Raw genomic sequence first — 22,825 nt, 5'->3', positions numbered from 1 at the left:
ATTCAAAACTACTCCTAAAAGTACAACATTTCCCAAAACTTACTCAAGTAAATGTAACTCGTTACTACAAACCTTTGCCCGTGTGAAGGTTTTTTAAGAGCTAGAGCTAAGCAGATCCAAAGCTAGCGATTTCTCATATCTGTAAGACGTTCAGAAACGATGTCGGAGGACGAGTTAGCGGCCGGTAAAACGACTGGTTGGTTTTTTGGCGCCTCCGATAGCACAGAGCAACACAGAGAGCCGTCGTCTGCCAGGTTTACCTGCCAGTAATCTATCCAGACGTTACCATGGATACCAGCTTCCTGGAACATTTCAGTCCGTCTAATTTATGAAAACTGCAAACAAATTTTTTCATTCTTAATTTTAATTAGATAGCTTGTTATGTTTAGTTCAAAATAACAACAGATGTCAGACAGAAATGTCTTAATCTAAAACTTTTCAACATAATTCATTTAACTTTGTGATTTTATTTAATTTTTGATATATATATATATATATATATATATATATATATATATATATATATATATATATATATATATATATATATATATATACTGTCTCAGAAAATTAGAATATTGTGATAAAGTCCTTTATTTTCTGTAATGCAAAAATGTCATACATTCTGGATTCATTACAAATCAACTGAAATATTGCAAGCCTTTTATTATTTTAATATTGATGATCATGGTTTACAGCTTAAGAAAACTCAAATATCCTATCTCAAAACCTACCAAAAATCTTAAACTGTAAACCATGATCAGCAATATTAAAATAATAAAAGGCTTGCAATATTTCAGTTGATTTGTAATGAATCCAGAATGTATGACATTTTTTTTTTTTTTTAATTGCATTACAGAAAATAAAGAACTTTATCACAATATTCAAATTTTCTGAGACAGTCCTGTACATTTTTTATTTTCCATTCATTCATCTCTGTTATTTTAACTTCACATTGTATTTTTCCTTTTCTTTGATTTGTTGTTTGTTTGTTTCTAATATATTCATGTCTGTAGTATATTTTGTTTTCTGCACCCATTCATTTCCCCCAGCGTGGTTATTTCTGCACGTGGATCTCTGCTACACCTATTGGTTGAAGGAAACGTGGAGAGGAGGCCCAGAAATAAACACACTTTGGGAATTAAATAGAAGCAGAAAATGGAGGGAGGTTGTGATACAACAATAAAAACATCTTTAAAATAAAACAAGTTGGTTTAAAAAATGCATCACGAAATAAAACTAAAATATATATCAAGCTTGGAGAAAAGGGAGAAAAATTTGCAATAAAAAATGATAAAATAAGTCAATCTGAATAACACATCAAGAGCTTGCTAATTTGAATGATCTAAATAAATTAATAATAAATTATGTTACCAGTAAAAGACATTAAAATTGAATGACAAAGGAATAAAAAGTGACCTGAAGGGACTTGAGAAGCAGAAATATGAGCCTATTATTTCTATTCCTTTATTTCGTTTTGTTTGCACTCATTTAGTATTTATTTTGTGATCTTAACAAAACGACACCTTCGACACAAGTCAACCCGGCTCATGGCAGAATTCCTGAATAACCAGTGCTTTAAGTGGGCCGGTACGCACCGGTACGGAGTACCCGCACTTCTCAATATTAGCTCTGGCGTACCGGGACTTTTTACAGCATACCGGGACGTTTTACAGCGTACCGGGACGTTTTACGGCGTACCGGGACTTCTCATGAGCTCATAGTACTCTGTTCTCTCCTTGCCATTTGGCTATACAGTGGCGTCGCCATTGTCAGGTTAATCAACCTTTTTGAACTTGTTTCGTCCTTGTGAAACTACCAGAATTAGTTTTGTCCTTAAGAAAAACAGAATTAAGTCAGAGAACTGACTGTGTTTGTTCACAAGGCTTGTCACATGTTACCAGTTACAACAGCCACTCACTAAACTACTCAGGGGTTTGGGCTGGTCCACAACTGTCTCGTGGTCAGTTGGACAATTCTGTTGGAAAAGCCTCAACAGATGTCTGTTTGCTCTGCATAACATAGATTAGTTGCTCTTCAACTGAAATGTCCTGTTTATCTGTTTGTTTCCTCCCATTGTCCATCCACTGTCTACCATTGGTTGTCTCAAATATGGTAGTTCCTGTCAGTTTTTCAATAAATACCTGATGCAATGAAGAAGCCAGCAAGCATTTCGGCGAAAGCCAGAGAGCCATGTTGCTCTGCAGGGCTCCGACTTTGCTTCACTTCTGCGCAGAAGGGCCTTTAAAGATCATTCTACAGTCTCTGTGTCTTTCCTAAGTTATTAATTTATGTATGTTGATTTAGGAACCGCCATGACAACGTGACTCTCGCCGCTCGCGAGACGTTCACTCGCAAAGCCTGATTTATGGTTCCGCGCTAAATCGACGCAGAGCCTACGTCGTAGGGTACGCGGCGACACACAACGTACATGTGCGTCGCCGCGTACCCTACGGCGTACCTCGCTTCTCCAATTTTCTCCATGCCTTGTCTCCATATTTGATCTCTGTGTGTCTCTCATGTGTCCGTCCACAGGGAACTCTAGGTCCAGTTGGTTCGGTTGTCCATCAGTTAGTTCAGTTGTGCATCAGTTAGTTGGGTTGTGCATCAGTTAGTTGGGTTGTGTTGAGGAATTTATCAAACCAGTTCAGAAGTCCGCTTTGTGGTGAGAGATTTTATTCAGCCGGCGTTCAGCAGACCAACACAGACGCAGTGTCTTGGTCGGTGGGCTGACATCGAGTGATTTTGTAACAAGCTTTTTATACAAGAACAAACGGCAGGAATAACAAGTCAGTGAGAGACAGTCAAAGGTGTGATCCTTAAGCATTGGGACCACCCCTGAGGGATCAGGAAGTCCATATATGGTTTTGTCTCTGTGGGGGCTGGAAGTCTCGGCAGGGATGCAAGACGCCGGACCTTGTGTGACAATGTCCCGGCAGGGGTCTTCAGGGACTGGAACCTGCATGTCTATGTCTTAAGGGGTATATGAGGCTTGAGCAATCTGCAAGGCGTCGTTGTGTCCCTGCAGGGGGCCCAAACTGTAACAATGCTTCATCAGTTGTGCATCAGTTAGTTTGGTTGTGCATCAGTTAGTTGGGTTGTGCATCAGTTAGTTTGGTTGCGCATCAGTTAGTTGGGTTGTGCATCAGTTAGTTCGGTTGTGCATCAGTTAGTTGGGTTGTGCATCAGTTAGTTCGGTTGTGCATCAGTTAGTTGGGTTGTGCATCAGCCTCTCTGCTACCTGAGGGCCACCCCCCTGAAGACCTCCCTTGTGTACACATAATCTGTTTGGAAAATTCAATAAAACTATTTTCTTTTCAAAAATCAGGATCATGTCCTAGTATTTAAATATATCACTTAATCATCTGCTGTTACCCATCGCCTAATTTACCTGACATCAGTTGAATAAGGGGAGTACCGGCACTTATTTTAGTCCATTTAAAGCACTGTGAATAACTGTATGGACAGAAGAGACAGGAACAGAGACAGAGACAGAGCAGAGACAGAGCAGAGACAGAGACAGAGCAGAGACAGAGCAGAGACCGAGCAGAGACAGAGCAGAGACAGAGACAGAGCAGAGACAGAGCAGAGACAGAGCAGAGACAGAGCAGAGACAGAGACAGAGCAGAGACAGAGCAGAGACCGAGCAGAGACAGAGCAGAGACAGAGACAGAGCAGAGACAGAGCAGAGACAGAGCAGAGACAGAGCAGAGACAGAGCAGAGACAGAGCAGAGACAGAGCAGAGACAGAGCACCACTGAGTCTGTCCTCAGTGGATACGTGATGTCAGGACAAACCTGCATCAGCCACGTGAATCTCCTGAAGCTGCGTCTTCCCACGTTTCAACGTTTCGACACAGACACGCAACCTTGTTTAATGAAAGGTGAATGAATAAACGACGCTCATATTCACCGATCCGCTCACGGAGCCTCCAAGATCTGTCTCCACGTATCATTCAGGGTTGATTTGAGCTTTTTAACTTATTTCTGTCACCATTTACCAAATAAGCAAACTTACATAAGACGCCCCAGGTTTTAACCACTTTAATGCCTGAAATGTTAAAAAATGCTTTTTTTTTTAATTTATTTGAAGTGTTACTTATAGATTAAAATCAAAAACACTTCTAATTTTGTATTTCATTTCTAGATAATTATTTTTCCTATTATTATAAATGCATTAGTTTCAAGTATCAAGTTTTATTGTAAGATGCTATACTGTATGTTCAAGATACAAGACAATTGAATTACAGTCCTCTCTGACCCACGGCGCAAAATACAAGTAATGAATATTTACATTAGGTAAGTTTATGTTGTTTTTTTTTAAATTAGTTGCTTCATATTTATTTATTTATTGTTGTAATTTTCTGGTTTGTATAAAACTTTTCCTTTTTCCTTCTTTGATCATCGGTGCGGTCCAAATCTTCTTATAGGGTTAAACATAGAAATAAAGTGATAACGCATTCAAGAATGTCAATATATATACATATACATATAGATATAGATATTATAATAATGGCATTAACGGCCCTGTGAGAGGAGACATTTGACCTGCACAAAAACCCTCTCTACTTCTGGATGCTCCTTCATGTCCTCGTGGAACGCTGCGTCTATAGACCAGATGAAAGCAACGCTTTAACAACCTGGCACATCTAAGAGTGGATAAGTCTCTTCATCTTAACTTCTATTTTCTTTTTAAGATGGGATGTTAATGATTTTTCCTGTGTGTGGCATGAGAGAGTGATGAAAGTGTCGATCGCTCAGTATGTGCTAGTTGCTAATATAGCATCAACCTTACAACAGAGTGGCAGTGATTGAGCTTTACGTCATAAGAGGAATCAGGATACAGGTTCATAAACAATGTAACAATCCAAATAAATGTAAATACTGTAAAGAGAAATTACTAAAATGAGGTTGAAGTTGCTCGTCAGGTCATATCAGGTCATGTCTCCTTTAGCGAGCACCAGCCTACACGTACTAAAAAGCTAGATGTAAAACATGTTTATATATCAAAATAAGAGCGTTGCTGGGAGTCAGAAGTGCTGTTTTTTTGCTGTGCACGCACAACTGCCTCAGTATACTGTGATGCATGCTAAACACCGCCATGCATAATACATATATTAAAATAGAGCAAGTGAATACAAATTTGAAGGAGCGCATATCCGGGGTGGGTGTTAATTACAGCCATCATGTCTACAACACGTGGAATTAACGGTATCTTCACTGCAGCTAATTGAGGTGGTTTTTGGCCCAAACATGTGACGGAGACCATGACTGTGTTTCCAGCATCAATAACCCTTTTAAAACCCGAATATTAGCAATAACCCGCATTTGCACAGCCATGTAAACACCAATAACCCCTTGGAATAACCCGAATTTGCTCATGTTCCGGTTTTTTAAAAACCTGAATATGAGCCCTGGGGTACTCCTTTTAACCCTTGTGCTGTCTTTGGGTCAAGGGAGGGTGAAGGGAGAAAAGAAGGAATGAAGGAAAGAAGGAAGGAAGTAGGAAAGGGAGTAAGGAAGGGAGGAAAGATGGAAGGAAGGAAGAAAGGAGAAAAGAAGGAAAGAAGGAAGGAAGTAGGAAATGGAGTAAGGAAGGGAGAAAAGATGGAAGGGAGGAAAGAAGGAAGTAAGGAAGAAAAGAGAAAAGAAGGAAATAAGGAAGGAAGTAGGAAAGGGAGTATGGAAGGGAGAAAAGATGGAAGGGAGGGAGAAAGAAAGGAAATAAGGGAGGAAAGGAAATAAGGGAGGGAGGAAGGAAGGAATGGAGAAAATAAGGAAAGAAAGAAGGAAAAGCAAAGAAGGTAATAAAGGAACGAATGACGAAAGGGAGGAAGGAAGAAAAAGGAGTAAAGGAGGGTAAAAAAGGAGGAAAAGAGGAAAGGAAGAAGGAAGTAGAAAGCATGGCAGGAGGAGAGAAAGAAGGAAGAATTGGGTCATTTTGACCCAAAGACAGTACAAGGGTTAAAACCCGAATATTGGGTCATGTAAACGTCTAACAGAATATCCCCATCAAACGGAACAGGAAGTTGTTTTCTGCACATGCTCTGTTCACAAGGAATCCTGGTCTTTTGAGTCCAGGAAGTTCTTATAAACACGGAGAAACAAGACCAGGAGGAGACTAATCACTTCATAAATGTAATGAAGGATATGAACATTTCTGCATTTGTAGACGGTAGAAAGTACCGGGATAGAAGATTTACAAGAAGGTGAGAGAAAAGTTGAGCGAAGCAGCATTTGTTTTGAATTTGGATACAGGAAGAAGAAGCAGAAATGACGGGAATTGCGTCATGATGTTCTCCGTGCGTCGCTGGTTTGATCCAGATATCCCGAATGATTAATTACCATGTAAACGGAATATTCCCAATGTTTCAGTAACCGGAATATTAGCAACAACCCTAATTTTGACTGCATGTAAATGTAGTCAGTGGCGTGGTTTCTCCTGCAGGAGAGCGACCGGCCGAGCGTCTGCCGTCCGTCCTGGGCTTTGAGCCGGCGTGACACGGCCATCAACGTGCTCCGTCCTCAGAGGCCGAGCACCGGCCGTAATTAATGCTCTTTGACATCATCATCCACGCTGTCACCTAGCAACGGCCCGCCGGCGTTAGTGGTGCGACTACAGAGTTCTGTCACACACGGTCCTGAGAGGACGCCCGCCGGTTACCGTGGAAACGTGAGGCCGACTCCCTCAGTGCCTTCTGCTGCCGGAGCAGATGTGACACATTTACAATCTGAATCTACAGAAGATTTGAAGGCACGCAGAGCAGAGGGATTTTAAAGAGAGAAAAGAATACATTAACACTCTGAGTTCTGAATTTTAGTTGTAATTGAATACCTTAAAATGATCACACTTGTTTGACCTCACATACATGTAATTCCCCTGATCTCCTCTTGCACATTACACCTTTTATAGTAAGATAAGATAAGATAAGATAAGATAAGATAAGATAAGATAAGATAAGATAAGATAAGATAAGATAAGATAAGATAGTCCTTTCTTGATAGGACTATCTTGATAAATTCAGGTGTCACAGCAGCTCAAAGTCAGATACATGTTAAGGGCTCAGACTAAATAAACAATAAATATGATTTAGAAGTATGAAAAATATAAAAAAAAAAGTAAAATAGAAACTGAATAAGTGTACTACAAACTAAGCCTGTGTTGAAAAAAAATAATAAATTTTCCGATTCTAAATCGATTCTCAAATTAATTCCTAAAAATCGATTCGTACATCTAAAGATCTTTTTTTTTCTCTCCATCATTACATTACAACTTTTGGTATTTTTTCGTTTATGCCCAAAAAAAGGAATGTTTTGTTGGACACAAGAATAACTGGCGCCATGTTCTTGCCTTTAAATATGTTTAAAAGTATGAACACATTAAAGTTTTCAGTTATAATGGCATAAATTGTCTATATTTAATTACTTTATATACTGTCTTGGGGTTAAATTTCCATAAAATGCTAAAAACCAAATTTTCAAAAATTAAAAACCGAAATAGGCCGAAAATGGAAAAAATTTAAATGGAATGTGGGAAAAAATAAAACCGATTTCATCCGTCTCTGTTTGCTGCCCTGGATCTGTTTGATAATTCCCGCCACACGATTTCCTCTTTCTGGGAGCTGATTGGTCCTTACAGCATCAGGTGTGGTTATCAGTAAGTGTGTGTAGCGATAAGTCGTGAACTTCTCTCAGAGCTGCTCTCAGCCAATGTCCTTGATGTTATCAGGCGGCTCGGTACAGTTCTGAAAACAGGTCTGCAGATGTTCGTGCGTGAGAGAGCGGAGGGTTAGTGGGGACAGAGTCACCTTGTTTACATTCCACCAGGAAGATTGTGACCAGAGCAATCGGCCAAAAACCGCCCTGTCAAGGCCAGATTATAGTATCAACAATTATATTGCAAAAACAGGCAGCCTCAATAATTTTCCGTCTTTTAGTCTCTGGTTCATCAATGGCGACTCCAATCAGACGAATTTGTGATCAATTTCCGCCAAGCCGAGCTTCCAACTTCTCCTAAGGTCTTGCAGGGAAGCAGTTCTATCAGCATTCTGGGAGCTGATTGGTCCTTACAGCATCTTTAGCTGCCAATACTTGCTGTTGAATCTCAATATAATACTAGTATTAACACGTTGCATAACTAGAGTCATATAATTCATGCAACAGCTCAAAAAACTGTTTTAATAACACTAACCCAAATCAATATCAGAATCGAATCAAATTAAATCTTGATAATCGATTCTGAATATTAAGAATCAGAATTGAATCAATTCTTGACATTTGAATGGATCCCCAGCCCTGCTATGAACTGAATAAGTGTAGTATAAACATAGAAAGTACTATATAATAAATAGTTGGTGATACTAATGTAGCATAAATGAATAGTGTGCAGTTTTTGTTTCTTATTATAAATAGACTCAAGTCAAAGTGCAGCAGAGAAAATGAAAAACGGTTGGGGGAGGTAAGTAGTAAAATGAATCAGTGTAGTAAAATAAACACCTGCAGTATTTTAGATTCCCTGGCACCTTGTGCAGCGTACTTAGAGAGGGACTAAAAAAGAAAAGCTTGCAGTCATTTGTTAGTTGTGTTGAGTCTTTCAGTCTTGTGAAAATCCGTCTTGTGGAGTGAAAATTAAGGCAAAGGCAGGATTTAAATAACTTTCATTAAATGTTGATGGCTCCATTAGCTCCACCAATCACCTAACTTCATAAGGAGAGAAGCAAGACTGACTTTTCTCCAGACGTCTACATGCAAAACACAGGAAAGTGCGAGCACTCGGGGACTTTCATGAACAAGTATGTTTGACAGCCTCGTCTAACCGGCATTTTCTGCATCACTAACAGGCAAGATTAAGTTGTCAAAGGAGCAATATTGCATTTTTTTTCTTTTCTTGTGCCCACAGTCCTTCTGTCTGGCTCACACATGCGCGGGTCGGAGCTAGGGATGGGCGGTATGGACAAAAAAATGTAGATCATTTCTGGCATTTATCCCAATAACGATAAAAATTACGATAAAAAAAATACCGATTCAACTCCATCTTTGTAACTAATAATGTAATGACTCAGATCCGCCATGTTTGTTACACAAAAACCTCATCAACAGGAATTTATCTTTCTTTCTTTCTTTCTTTCTTTCTTTCTTTCTTTCTTTCTTTCTTTCTTTCTTTCTTTCTTTCTTTCTTTCTTTCTTTCTTTCTTTCTGTCTGTCTGTCTGTCTGTCTGTCTGTCTGTCTGTCTGTCTGTCTGTCTGTCTGTCTGTCTGTCTGTCTGTCTGTCTGTCTGTCTGTCTGTCTGTCTGTCTGTCTGTCTGTCTGTCTGTCTGTCTGTCTGTCTGTCTGTCTGTCTGTCTTTCTTTCTTTCTTTCTTTCTTTCTTTCTTTCTTTCTTTCTTTCTTTCTTTCAGCCTCATTTCTTTCAGGCTCATATCCTTCCTTCCTTCCTTCCTTCCTTCCTTCCTTCCTTCCTTCTTTCCTCCTGCGCTCTCCTTCCCTTCCTCTTTTCTTCCTTCCTTCCTTCCTTCCTTCCTTCCTTCCTCTCTCCCTCCCTTCCTCCCTTCCTTCCTTCCTTCCTTCCTTCCTTCTTTCCTCCTGCGCTCTCCTTCCCTTCCTCTTTTCTCCCTTCCTTCCTTCCTTCCTTCCTTCCTTCCTTCCTTCCTTCCTTCCTTCCTTCCTTCCTTCCTTCCTTCCTTCCTTCTTTCCTCCTGCTCTCTCCTTCCCTTCCTCTTTTCTCCCTTCCTTCCTTGTTTCTTTGTTTCCTTCCTCCCTCCTTCCTTCCTTCCTTCCTTCCTTCTTTTTTCCCTTCCTTCCTTCCTTCCTTCCTTCCTTCCTTCCTTCCTTCCTTCCTTCCTTCCTTCCTTCCTTCCTTCCTTCCTTCCTTCCTTCCTTCTTTTTTCCCTTCCTTCCTTCCTTCCTTCCTTCCTTCCTTCCTTCTTTCCTCCTGCTCTCTCCTTCCCATCCTCTTTTCTCCCTTCCTTCCTTGTTTCTTTGTTTCCTTCCTCCCTCCTTCCTTCCTTCCTTCCTTCCTTCCTTCCTTCCTTGTTTCTTTGTTTCCTTCCTTCCTTCCTTCCTTCCTTCCTTCCTTCCTTCCTTCCTTCTTTCCTCCTGCTCTCTCCTTCCCATCCTCTTTTCTCCCTTCCTTCCTTGTTTCTTTGTTTCCTTCCTCCCTCCTTCCTTCCTTCCTTCCTTCCTTCCTTGTTTCTTTGTTTCCTTCCTTCCTTCCTTCCTTCCTTCCTTCCTTCCTTCCTTCCTTCCTTCCTTCTTTCCTCCTGCTCTCTCCTTCCCTTCCTCTTTTCTCCCTTCCTTCCTTGTTTCTTTGTTTCCTTCCTCCCTCCTTCCTTCCTTCCTTCCTTCCTTCCTTCTTTTTCCCTTCCTTCCTTCCTTCCTTCCTTCCTTCCTTCCTTCCTTCCTTCCTTCCTTCCTTCCTTCCTTCCTTCCTTCCTTCCTTCCTTCCTTCTTTTTTCCCTTCCTTCCTTCCTTCCTTCCTTCCTTCCTTCCTTCCTTCCTTCCTTCTTCCCTTCCTCTTTTCTCCCTTCCTTCTCCCCCTTCCTTCCTTCCTTCCTTCCTTCCTTCCTTCCTTCCTTCCTTCCTTCCTTCCTTCCTTCCTTCCTTCTTTCCTCCTGCTCTCTCCTTCCCATCCTCTTTTCTCCCTTCCTTCCTTGTTTCTTTGTTTCCTTCCTCCCTCCTTCCTTCCTTCCTTCCTTCCTTCCTTCCTTCCTTCCTTCCTTCCTTCCTTCCTTCCTTCCTTCCTTCCTTCCTTCCTTCCTTCCTTCCTTCCTTCCTTCCTTCCTTCCTTGCTTTCTGGCTCATATCCTTCCTTCCTTCCTTCCTTCCTTCCTTCCTTCCTTCCTTTCTCATTTCTGTCTTTCCTTCCTTCCTTCCTTCCTTCCTTCCTTCCTTCCTTCCTTCCTTCCTTCCTTCCTTCCTTCCTTCCTTCCTTCCTTCCTTCCTTCCTTCCTTCCTTCTTTCCTCCTGCTCTCTCCTTCCCATCCTCTTTTCTCCCTTCCTTCCTTGTTTCTTTGTTTCCTTCCTCCCTCCTTCCTTCCTTCCTTCCTTCCTTCCTTGTTTCTTTGTTTCCTTCCTTCCTTCCTTCCTTCCTTCCTTCCTTCCTTCCTTCTTTCCTCCTGCTCTCTCCTTCCCTTCCTCTTTTCTCCCTTCCTTCCTTGTTTCTTTGTTTCCTTCCTCCCTCCTTCCTTCCTTCCTTCCTTCCTTCCTTCCTTCTTTTTTCCCTTCCTTCCTTCCTTCCTTCCTTCCTTCCTTCCTTCCTTCCTTCCTTCCTTCCTTCCTTCCTTCCTTCCTTCCTTCCTTCCTTCCTTCTTTTTTCCCTTCCTTCCTTCCTTCCTTCCTTCCTTCCTTCCTTCCTTCCTTCTTCCCTTCCTCTTTTCTCCCTTCCTTCTCCCCCTTCCTTCCTTCCTTCCTTCCTTCCTTCCTTCCTTCCTTCCTTCCTTCCTTCCTTCCTTCTTTCCTCCTGCTCTCTCCTTCCCATCCTCTTTTCTCCCTTCCTTCCTTGTTTCTTTGTTTCCTTCCTCCCTCCTTCCTTCCTTCCTTCCTTCCTTCCTTCCTTCCTTCCTTCCTTCCTTCCTTCCTTCCTTCCTTCCTTCCTTCCTTCCTTCCTTCCTTCCTTCCTTCCTTCCTTCCTTCCTTCCTTCCTTCCTTCCTTCCTTCCTTGCTTTCTGGCTCATATCCTTCCTTCCTTCCTTCCTTCCTTCCTTCCTTCCTTCCTTCCTTTCTCATTTCTGTCTTTCCTTCCTTCCTTCCTTCCTTCCTTCCTTCCTTCCTTCCTTCCTTCCTTCCTTCCTTCCTTCCTTCCTTCCTTCCTTCCTTCCTTCCTTCCTTCCTTCCTTCCTTCCTTCCTTCCTTCCTTCCTTCCTTCCTTCCTTCCTTCCTTCCTTCCTTCCTTCCTTCCTTCACGTACGTTGTGCGTGGATTTAACACAGAACCAGAATCAGTTTTACACAAAAACATCATCAACGGGAATTTATCGTTTTTACCGTGAAATGACAAATTCTTACAGTGGGGAATTTTTTTGACGGTTTATCGTGAACGGTAAAACATCACCCATTCCTAGTTGGAGCCGTCTGCAGTGGAAAAGATTTCAAACCGCCCATCGATCAACAGCTGGAAGTTTCAAATGGCTGGTGTTCAGGTGTTCAGACTGTGTCAGTGAGTTTCTTGGAGGTGTTTACTGCTGGAAAATTGGGGAATAACAGGGCTGCCATACGCTGACACATCAGCCTTTGTTAGAGAAATTACTTGCTCTTCTCCCGGGCTCTCTGATGCTCGGCCTCATGGACAAATTGTCCATTTGGTGAGTGCCGTCTAAATGGAAGTGCGTCCGCGGCGTGTTGCTGCGCCGCGGCACAAAGAAACCGGGGCAGATAGGAATCCAATTATCCAAGGCAAATAATGGATGTCTCATTTAAGATGTGCCGCTGTTTGCGACGGTAGTGGAGGTGCCACAATTTTCCTGGAGCCAGTCTCAATCAAGTGCATCATCTTCCGTTCCGCACCAACTCATATACGGCCGTACGCTGCGAGCTGTCAGGCCGCACGGATCACAATAAATCTTTTGAAGACACGGAAAACAAGGTTTCAAGGGTAGATTTATTTACTCACATGTAGCGTAGGTGGAGGTTCTGAGCAAACGCACGAGGCTGGATCACCTTCAGGTTACAATTCACGATGGTTCTGGAATAAAGAAATAAAGATAATGTTTGAGGCTGTGTGGAAACAAAGGGAAGAATGAGCCGTGCAAATGCGGCCGTGTACAACGGCAGGCGTGTACAACGGCAGGCGTCTACAGTTAGCACATGCTGTAGCTACACAAAGGCAACGTGGTCGTCTTTGTTTGCATTTGATGTTGAACATTTCTCCTCATTTCCATCTGTTTAAGCTTCAGAAGGTTTAAAACGTTTGCATGTTCCACTTTGTAAACATTTTGGGGCAACAAGATTCAGTGGTTTTATCCGTTTAACGGCGTCAACCTCGTGCTGTTCTCTAGAAATGTGCAGCAATAGTTCCCGCTCTTTCTCAGGTTTTTACTCCAGAAGGAAGGAAGGAAGGAAGTAGGAAAAGGGAGTAAGGAAGGGAGAAAAGATGGAAGGGAGGGAGAATGAAAGGAAAGAAGGGAGAAAAGGAAAGAAGACAGGGAGGAAGGAATGGAGAAAAGGAAAGAAAGAAGGGAGGGAAGAAGGAAGGAAGGGAGAAAAGATGGAAGGAAGGAAGGAAAGAAGGAAGGAAGTAGGAAAGGGAGTAAGGAAGGGAGAAAAGATGGAAAGAAGAAAGGAAGTAGGAAAGGGAGTAAGGAAGGGAGAAAAGATGGAAGGAAGGAAGGAAGGGAGAAAAGATGGAAGGGAGGGAGAAAGAAAGGAAAGAAGGGAGAAAAGGAAAGAAAGAAAGAAGGGAAGAAGGAAGGAATGCAGAAAATAAGGAAAGAAGGAAGGAAGGAAAAGCAAAGAAGGTAAAAAAGGAACGAATGACGAAAGGGAGGTAGGAAGAAAAAGGAGTAAAGGAGGGTAAAAAAGGAGGAAAAGAGGAAAGGAAGAAGGAAGGAGAGAGCAGGAGGAAAGAAGGATAGAAGAATTGGGTCATTTTGACCCAAAGACAGTACAAGGGTTAAAACCTGAATATTGGGTCATGTAAACGCCAAACGGAATATCCCCATCAAACGGAACAGGAATTTGTTTTCTGCACATGCTCTGTTCACAAGGAATCCTGGTCTTTTGAGTCCAGGAAGTTCAGGAGGAGACTAATCACTTCATAAATGTAATGAAGGATATGAACATTTCTGCATTTGTAGACGGTAGAAAGTACCGGGATAGAAGATTTACAAGAAGGTGAGAGAAAAGTTGCTGAAGCAGCATTTGTTTTGAATTTGGATACAGGAAGAAGAAGCAGAAATGACGGGAATTGCGTCATCACGTTCTCCGTGCGTCGCTGGTTTGATCCAGATATCCTGAATGATTAATCACCATGTAAATGGAATATTCCGAATGTCTTAGTAACCGGAATATTAGCAATAACCCGAATTTTGACTGCATGTAGTCATAGGTGTGGCTTCTCCTGCAGCGTCTGCCGTCTGTCCTGGGCTTTGAGCCGCCGTGGCCATCAACGTGCGTTGAACATTTCTCCTCATTTCCATCTGTTTAAGCTTCAGAAGGTTTTAAACGTTTGCATGTTCCACTTTGTAAACATTTTGGTTGCAACAAGATTCAGTGGTTTTATCCGTTTTATCCGTTTAACAGCGCCGACCTCGCGCTGTTCTCTAGAAATGTGCAGCAATAGTTCCCGCTCTTTCTCAGGATTTTACTCCAAACACCATTTAAAGCTTTGAACTTGTGCATCTGCCCTTGTAAACCTGAGTCAGACCTCTTTGTTGGAGGAGCCGGGCTTTTTCTTATTGTGCTAACTTGCATGGAAGCCAAATGTGAAATGAAACTAATCCTCATTTAGCCGGGGACTCAATGGAATCCCCTCAAGGACTCCTGGAATTCCCAGCGCTCCCGGTGCGGGATCCACTGTTCTGGGCTACAATTGTAATGACTTCTAATCTTGTAATCACAGATGTCTCCTTTGCAAAGAAGTGGCTGACATCATCAGTGAGCGCCCCGTAATGCACTGAGCTGATTATACCCGGCTGGTGGTGCCAATTACCGTCCACAAATCAGATCCGCGGCTTCTGACTGTCTGACGGAGATTTGCCATCACACGGAAGTTTCAAAGGTCCTTGAGGGGGTTATTCCGAAGGTCCTGGAGGGCATCTTACAATTAATTCCTCAGAGGAAATTAACCTCAGTCATTTCATATTATTTCTCTATCTGGGGATTAGGACAATGACGTCTGCAGAGATGACTGTGGAGCTTTGATGTTTCCCCCCTGCAGTAACAGCAGACAGCTCCTAACTCTAATTATCCTGTAAACATGGCTGAATAGGAGTTTTTAATATTCAATATGAGCTCTTCAGGTAGTGCTGAGTGTGATTTGAAATGCTTCCCTCCGTCTTTACATGCTGTGAGCATTTGGAAACTGAGGAGAACAAAACTGAACATTTACTTCCTTGTAATAGTTTTCATTGTCTGTCTCGTTTGGCCCCTAGTTTGGACCCGTTTTGGCCCCATTTTGGTTCTGTTTGGCCCCTAGTTTGGCCCTGTTTTGGCTCGGTTTGGCCCCGTTTGGCCCTTAGTTTGGCCCCGTTTGGCCCCTAGTTTGGCCCCTAGTTTGGCCCCTAATTTGGCCCCGTTTGGCCCCTAGTTTGGCCCTGTGTTTGGCCCCTAGTTTGGCCCCTAGTTTGGCTCAGTTTGGCCCCTAGTTTGGCCCTGTTTGGCCCCTAGTTTGGCCCCGTTTGGCCCCTAGTTTGGCCCCTAGTTTGGCCCCATGTGGCCCCTAGTTTGGCCCCTAGTTTGGCCCCTAGTTTGGCCCCTAGTTTGGCCCCTAGTTTGGCCCCTAGTTTGGCCCCTAGTTTGGCCCCGTTTTGGCCCCTAGTTTGGCCCCTAGTTTGGCCCCTAGTTTGGCCCCTAGTTTGGCCCCGTTTTGGCCCCTAGTTTGGCCCCTAGTTTGGTCCCTAGTTTGGCCCTGTTTGGTCCCTAGTTTGGCCCTGTTTCTGCTCGGTTTGGCCCCGTTTGGCCCTTAGTTTGGCCCCGTTTGGCCCCTAGTTTGGCCCCTAGTTTGGCCCCTAGTTTGGCCCCGTTTGGTCCCTAGTTTGGCCCTGTGTTTGGCCCCTAGTTTGGCCCCTAGTTTGGCTCCGTTTGGCCCCTAGTTTGGCCCTGTTTGGCCCCTAGTTTGCCCCCTAGTTTGGCCCCTAGTTTGGCCCCTAGTTTGGCCCCTAGTTTGGCCCCTAGTTTGGCCCCTAGTTTGGCCCTGTTTGGCCCCGTTTGGCCCCGTTTGGCTCCGTTTGGCCCCGTGGTGGAATATCAACCTACCACCAGCCGCCCAATATTTGGTACTAAAGTGGATTTACTTGCTATCCTAAGAATAAAGCCCATTCTGCTGCTGCAGATGTCGTACACGTACATGTACATGTACACGTACATGCGTCCACTGCACACGACACCGTCCTTGTTGAGTCTCGCTATCAAACCTGCTCCACCAGGAACACTGAAAACTGAAAACTGGTATTTGTGTGGCGGGAAAGAGACGGTGCCGCACGTGCAACACAGAGGAAACTGCAGATTTTACGTGACGTAGCAAGGAGCCGTTTAAATCGTTTCCATATGTTTGCATAAAGTAAACAGTCTTAGCTTTCGAGCATAATCAAACAAAACAAATCCAAACTTGATTGAATTATTCAAAGGTGAGTTCACTGGTTTAAAATATATTTACACACAGAATAAAATCTATAAGTTATATCCAATATAATCATAATCAACATATTATGACAGTTATCATCATTTATCTATTTTAAGAGGTTTTCTGTTGTTTCTTTCTCACTAAATGCCTACAAATATTGCATTAATGTTATCAGTAGTAGGATATATGTTGTTCTGGACTAAAAGCTCCTCCGTGTACTGGAGTGTACCCGCACACTGAAACCTTGACACAATTCTCCAAAACATTGTTTTAATATATTTCAGGAAGGAGATATTTGGAAAACAGAGAAATCAGGTCTCGCTGTCAGGATTAATTTATTATGTAGAACTGTAGAACTTTCCATTTGATGACTGAACTGATTTTCTGATCAATTCATTTATTTCTGTGGCATTTAGAACATTTTCTTTGTTTAGATTAGCAGAACTGACATTTAGGAGATAAGTAATTCTGCCAATCATCCCACTAAACAGTGACCAGAAGATTCATGAAATAAATGCTGAGTAGTCTAGATGTGTTAAGCCGGGCAGACATTGTGCGATTATCGGCTCGTTTTGAACCGATTTTCCAGCCGTGCGACTATTTTCTGGATCGGGCCGGATTTTGACCCAATCGTTGCTCGTGCCTCTTGCAGTAAACGTGGGGTAACGACGAGAGATTAACACCTCACGACGAGAGATTAACACCTCACGACGAGCTCCCGATCACAAATCGTGTGCTCGCAAGAAAATCAAGCGTGTTTGAAATCCTGGTCGTGCTGCGACCCGATTCACCTCATCCTTTCACAGACAGCATGCACAATCTCTGATGTCACGTCAAAAACTATTATTTGTAGTTTTAAGTGTTGCAAATTCACATTACAAATCATGTTTTAATAGCAGAAAAAAAAGACGGCATTTCCCACGTCTGCCCAGCCAATTCCTTGTCCAATCACGACGTTGTCTAATCTTTTTTAATTTATCGCCACACAGAATGCCACAAATTGCTAAAGGCTGATTTATGGTTCCGCGTTACACCAACGCAGAGCCTACGGCGTAGGGTACGCGGCGACACGCACCGTAAAGTTATGCCGTCGATTTAACGCAGAACCATAAATCAGGTTTAAGGCAGCGCGTTTGTTTTTGCTGAACATCTTCGGTGTCTCCCACTTCGGGGTTCCTCCTCTTCCACTTCTTTTTGACGTTGCAGTTCCAGTAACAGAAGTCCAACGTGAGGATTATGATGGTATAGTGTGAGCAGACGGAGCATCCGAGCATCAGTACAGTGTGAGACCATAAATCGTGAGCTGTGAACTTTTGAACTCAGAGATCTAGTCGTGCAGTTTGAGATGGGGCTGAATCAAACCATTTAAAATATCACACAGTGTCTGCCCAGCTTTAGTCGTGGGTTGTGACTGCTGGAGTCTTTGGGGCAGCAGGTGAAACGTTTAGGTGTCCAGGTTTGTTTCAGGCCGTCAGGACGTCCTTCGTGTCGGGGGAAACGGAGGATCTGGGAGAAATATCCTTTAAATAAAGGAGTCTTTTTCTTTTTTCTGAGAAAAAGTCTATAATTAATTTTTTGTTTGAGAAAGGAAATTATTCTTTACTTAAGGTCTGGCAAATTGTAAAGATAATAACTTTGGAAAGACTGGAATCAGGGCCATCCATCAGAGCCGTGTAATCTGCAGGACGCAGCGTTGCCTCCCACGCCCCGCTTCCCCTCGCTCGTCAGGTGAAGCCGACTGGAAAGCCTTTGCAGAGGTCACCGCATCCCGGGAAGAGTTAATGCACAGCCTTGGCAGCCGCATACCATCTTTAATAATCCAATATTCATCATAAAGACAGTGATGATGAGGTCATATGTAAAATGAGTGGATGGTAGACATGCTAGAGTGACTCTTCCCCCCTCATCCGCCCTCATCCGCCCGCCGCCGCCGCCGCAGCAGAGCTGCAGCTCCGACTCCAGCTCTGACTCCATCTCTGACTCCAGCTCTGACTCCAGCTCTGACTCCAGCTCTGACTCCAGCTCTGACTCCTCCAGCTCTGACTCCATCTCTGACTCCATCTCTGACTCCAGCTCTGACTCCTCCAGCTCTGACTCCAGCTCTGACTCCAGCTCTGACTCCATCTCTGACTCCATCTCTGACTCCAGCTCTGACTCCTCCAGCTCTGACTCCAGCTCTGACTCCAGCTCTGACTCCAGCTCTGACTCCAGCTCTGACTCCATCTCTGACTCCATCTCTGACTCCAGCTCTGACTCCAGCTCTGACTCCTCCAGCTCTGACTCCAGCTCTGACTCCAGCTCTGACTCCATCTCTGACTCCAGCTCTGACTCCAGCTCTGACTCCATCTCTGACTCCAGCTCTGACTCCAGCTCTGACTCCATCTCTGACTCCAGCTCTGACTCCAGCTCTGACTCCATCTCTGACTCCAGCTCTGACTCCAGCTCTGACTCCAGCTCTGACTCCAGCTCTGACTCCAGCTCTGACTCCTCCAGCTCTGACTCCAGCTCTGACTCCATCTCTGACTCCAGCTCTGACTCCAGCTCTGACTCCAGCTCTGACTCCAGCTCTGACTCCAGCTCTGACTCCATCTCTGACTCCAGCTCTTTGAGAAAAAAGTCAAAATGCAGAGAAAAAAAGATGAAATGTCAAGAAAAAAAGTTGAAATGTCAAGAAAAAAAGTTGAAATGTCAAGAAAAAAGTCAAAATGTTGAGAAAAAAAGATGAAATGTCAAGAAAAAAAGATGAAATGTCAAGAAAAAAAGTTGAAATGTCAAGAAAAGTCAAAATGTTGAGAAAAAAAGTCAAAATGTCGAGAAAAAAGTCAAAATGTCGAGAAAAAAAGATGAAATGTCAAGAAAAAAAGTTGAAATGTCAAGAAAAAAGTCGAAATTTCAAGAAAAAAGTCAAAATGTTGAGAAAAAAGTCAAAATTTTGAGAAAAAATGTCAAAAGGTAGAGAAAAAAAGTCAAAAGGTAGAGAAAAAAAGTCAAAATGTTGAGAAAAAAAGTCAAAATGTCGAGAAAAAAAGATGAAATGTCAAGAAAAAAGTCAAAATGTGGAGATTAAAGGGGACCTATTATGAAAACAAGGTTTTCTCTTGCTTTAACATAAAGTTTTTTTCTCTCTTTTCAGCTCTGACTCCTGCTAACTGAGAGTTGGAGATTCTGCTCTCGGCCTCCCTGATGAGGGATAAGGGACAAGGAAACTCTGACTCTGTCGGGCAAATGAGATGGGGTTCCTTCTGCAGAGGAGAGGAATGAGAAAGAGGAAGAGGTTTGGACACGGCGGCGGCCCGGCCGGCGCTGCTGATGCTTAGCACTGTTGACAAATGAAGCTAAAGAGAAAGAAAGGGGACGTTCGACCAGAAATGTGATTGTTTGAATTTAAATTTAAACGTGTGCTCAACAAGGACATCGGATGGAGATTATGGAGGAGAATCTACGCGATGGAAAAAATGACCTTTCATCTGCGAATAAAAGCGGTGACTTTACACAAAACTGGAGAAAATTGACATTATTCAAAGACAAAGACAATGCTCACTCAACTTAATGAGGATTGGTATGCCCCCTCTTGTACTATTTTACTTTATTTTATGTTATGTACTGTTACATGTATATATATACAAAAATAACTAAATAAAGAGTTTAAAAAAAAAATGTAAATGTGTGCAAGGATCAGAAATTTAGCCTCTAGTTCTCTAGACGCTCTGCTCCCTCTGCTCTGCTCACACTATATGATCATAATCCTCACGTTGGACCTCTGTTACTGGAACTGGAGGCCGGTTTTGGGGCAGGGGTGGGCTGTTCCCACCCAAACGTGTGTCCTGCCCACCCGATCAAAGGTTATGGGGATCTTTTTTTTTTTTTATAAATAAATGTTTTTATTAATATAAAAAAATATCACAGAATATCTGTACCGTTTCTGATTGGGTGGGCACTGCGCATCATTTTTAGGCACAACAATGAACGCATACCGCAAAAGTTGTGTCTCGGCGGAGGGACCGGCATCCCAGCAAAATGAGAAACAGAGAAGAGAAGTGTTCAGAACAGCAGACAGAGGCACACTGAAGCTGATTTATGGTTCCGCGTTACACCAACGCAGAGCCTACGGTGTAGGGTACACGGCGTCGCGCCCCGTACGGTGCGGGTCGCCGCGTTACCTACGCCCTAACCCTACCCTATGCGTATGGTTGGGCAGACGTGGGAAATGCCGTCTTTTTTTTCTGCTATTAAAACATGATTTGTAATGTGAATTTGAAACACTTTAAACTACAAATAATAGTTTTTGACGTGACATAGGGCTGGGCGATATATCGAGATTTTAATATATATCGATATATTTTCAAACGCAATATGGTACGAGACAATATCGTTTATATCGATTTAAAAAAAAAATGTTTTTTTTTTTTTTTTTTTTTACGATTTTGATATAGCTTATTTTGTGAGAAATGGATTTGAATGTTTTATTTGAGATTTGCACAAATGTTTTGTTATTTGCACAACTGTCAACCTCAGTGGAAAAGTCCACCCGTTACTGTCTACATTGTATTAATTGCACAGCGTATTTTAATTTAATTGTTATGCAGGAAAGGGATATTTGTTTTATTTTATTCAAGAAGCATTTTTATTCTATATATGCAGGCAGTTTATTTTTATTTCATTTGTTTTATACATTTTGATATTGTGCAGACCTCTGTTAATAAAGGAACCTGTGTGACATTTGGCACGACATTGTAATAAAACTGACTGTTTTTTAAGGGTTTGCCTCAGAAAAAATGAAGCTAACAGAGATGCTAACAGAGATGCTAACAGAGATGCTAACAGAGATGCTATGCTATAATGCTTTGGGGGAAACCACAATTATGGCAAAGAAAAAATATCGATATGTATCGAGTATCGCCATTCAGCTAGAAAATATCGAAATATGACTTTTGGTCCATATCGCCCAGCCCTAACGTGACATCAGAGATTGCGCATGCTCTCTGCGAAAGGATGAGTCCAATCGGGTCGTAGCTGCTTCTACTGTGAGATTCCTTTACGAGGAGTGACCAGGATTTCAAACACGTTAGATTTTCTTGCAAGCACACGATTTGTGATCGGGAGCTCGTGAGGTGTTAATCTCTCGTCGTGAGCTGTTAATCTCTCGTCGTTACCCCACATTTACTGCACGAGGCACGACCAACGATTGGGTCGAAATCCGGCCCGATCCAAAAAAAAGTCGCACGACTTGAAAATCGGCTGAAAACGAGCCGATAATCGCACGGTGCCTGCCCGGCTTAACGTGCCATCCTGGGCTTTGAACCCCCAAAGCTGCAGCCCGTGTTCTGGATCCCTCGGTAATGAGGAAACCTGATAGAAGACGGGGGTTAACGGCGGTGGAGGCTCCACTGCCCTTCTCCACATCTCCACATCTCCACAGCGTGAATACTAAACAACGACACAAAGCAGCCTAGAGCCATGGATGATTTACTAAAAGAGGCTCCTAAGGTGTCCACATCTGCAAAAGAGCAAAGCAAGCCGACTAATGACTCCCTTCAAGTCATTTTAGGATTTGTTTAGGCTCTTTTATGTTTAATGTTACTTGTTAAAGCCTAGATTTAAATTAGTCAGCAATAACTTTAAATCTCTTGGTTATGTGCATTACTAAACGTTCATATTTATATTTTTCACTTTTGTAGTCATTTTTTATTTCCTAGTGGTCTGTCTAAATGACTTGGTAGTAACTGCCATCTCTTATGTAAATTTGCTTTTCTTGAGAAATTTGCACCCAAAACTAACCAGAGGAACTTTGACTATAACATTTATGGGTTCATATTCTCAGGAATCATAGGTTATTTTGGGAGATGTTGCATATAAATTAATGTCATACATAATTTGAATGTGGTTAAGGTTCTTTAGGTATCGCTTTACTGATGTGAAACATTCATGTTATCCAGTTATGCTTAAAATGTTTTATTTGATTTGTTTATTTGCACAACATAAAAAAAAACGGTACAAAAGTTTAAATGAACATAAAAGCATGAAAATATGTGCAGGTGAGAAAGGAAGCCCTAAATGGGCTCATTCAAAGTTCTCACCAAGAAGATACATTGTATTGAAAATACATTGTATTGAAATAATAGCAAGAACAAAAAACAAAAAACAGAAAAAAAACAAATGTATAACTAAAATCCCCCTTTTACCTCAATAAGCAAAAAATAAAACTACTTAATGGAGTTTGTTCAATAGGATCCAGAGGGTGGGTGGGTAATGTCTGGGGTTATGATTTTATTTTTATTTATTTATATATTTATTTATTTTTGCCCTTGTATGTGTTAATTTTGCAGTGTTATACTTAATAATATGGGCATTACTTTTTTTTTTTTTTTGTTTTTTTTTTGTTATTACATTTATCTATTCATTTGTTGTTGTTATGTATTGGTGTTTTTTTGTTAAAATATCATATACATGCCCCATGTTGTTTTTTCAGAAAAAGGAAAAAAGAAATAAAAATTTGATCACAAAAAAAAAAAACAATGACACGTCTGCCTCATACGGAAGAGTATTAGGGC

At 42.2% G+C, this 22,825-nt stretch overlaps 1 protein-coding gene across 1 annotated transcript in view; it reads right to left on the bottom strand.

Annotated features, from left to right (window-relative positions):
- Positions 1-12,601: 12,601 nt before the first annotated feature.
- The window catches only part of LOC133456739 (NT-3 growth factor receptor-like), an 89,757-nt gene continuing 79,533 nt past the window's right edge, over positions 12,602-22,825 (bottom strand). Inside the window, exon 3 of the mRNA XM_061735300.1 lies at positions 12,602-12,677. Within this exon, the coding sequence (XP_061591284.1) occupies positions 12,602-12,677 (76 nt within the window). The remainder of the gene's footprint in view (positions 12,678-22,825) is intronic.

This window comes from Cololabis saira, chromosome 2 (genome assembly GCF_033807715.1).
Source record: "Cololabis saira isolate AMF1-May2022 chromosome 2, fColSai1.1, whole genome shotgun sequence".
In the NCBI taxonomy this organism is placed as follows: domain Eukaryota; kingdom Metazoa; phylum Chordata; class Actinopteri; order Beloniformes; family Belonidae; genus Cololabis; species Cololabis saira.
The sequence above is the reverse complement of the archived record's forward strand: the minus strand, read 5'-3'. Positions and strand labels throughout refer to the sequence as shown.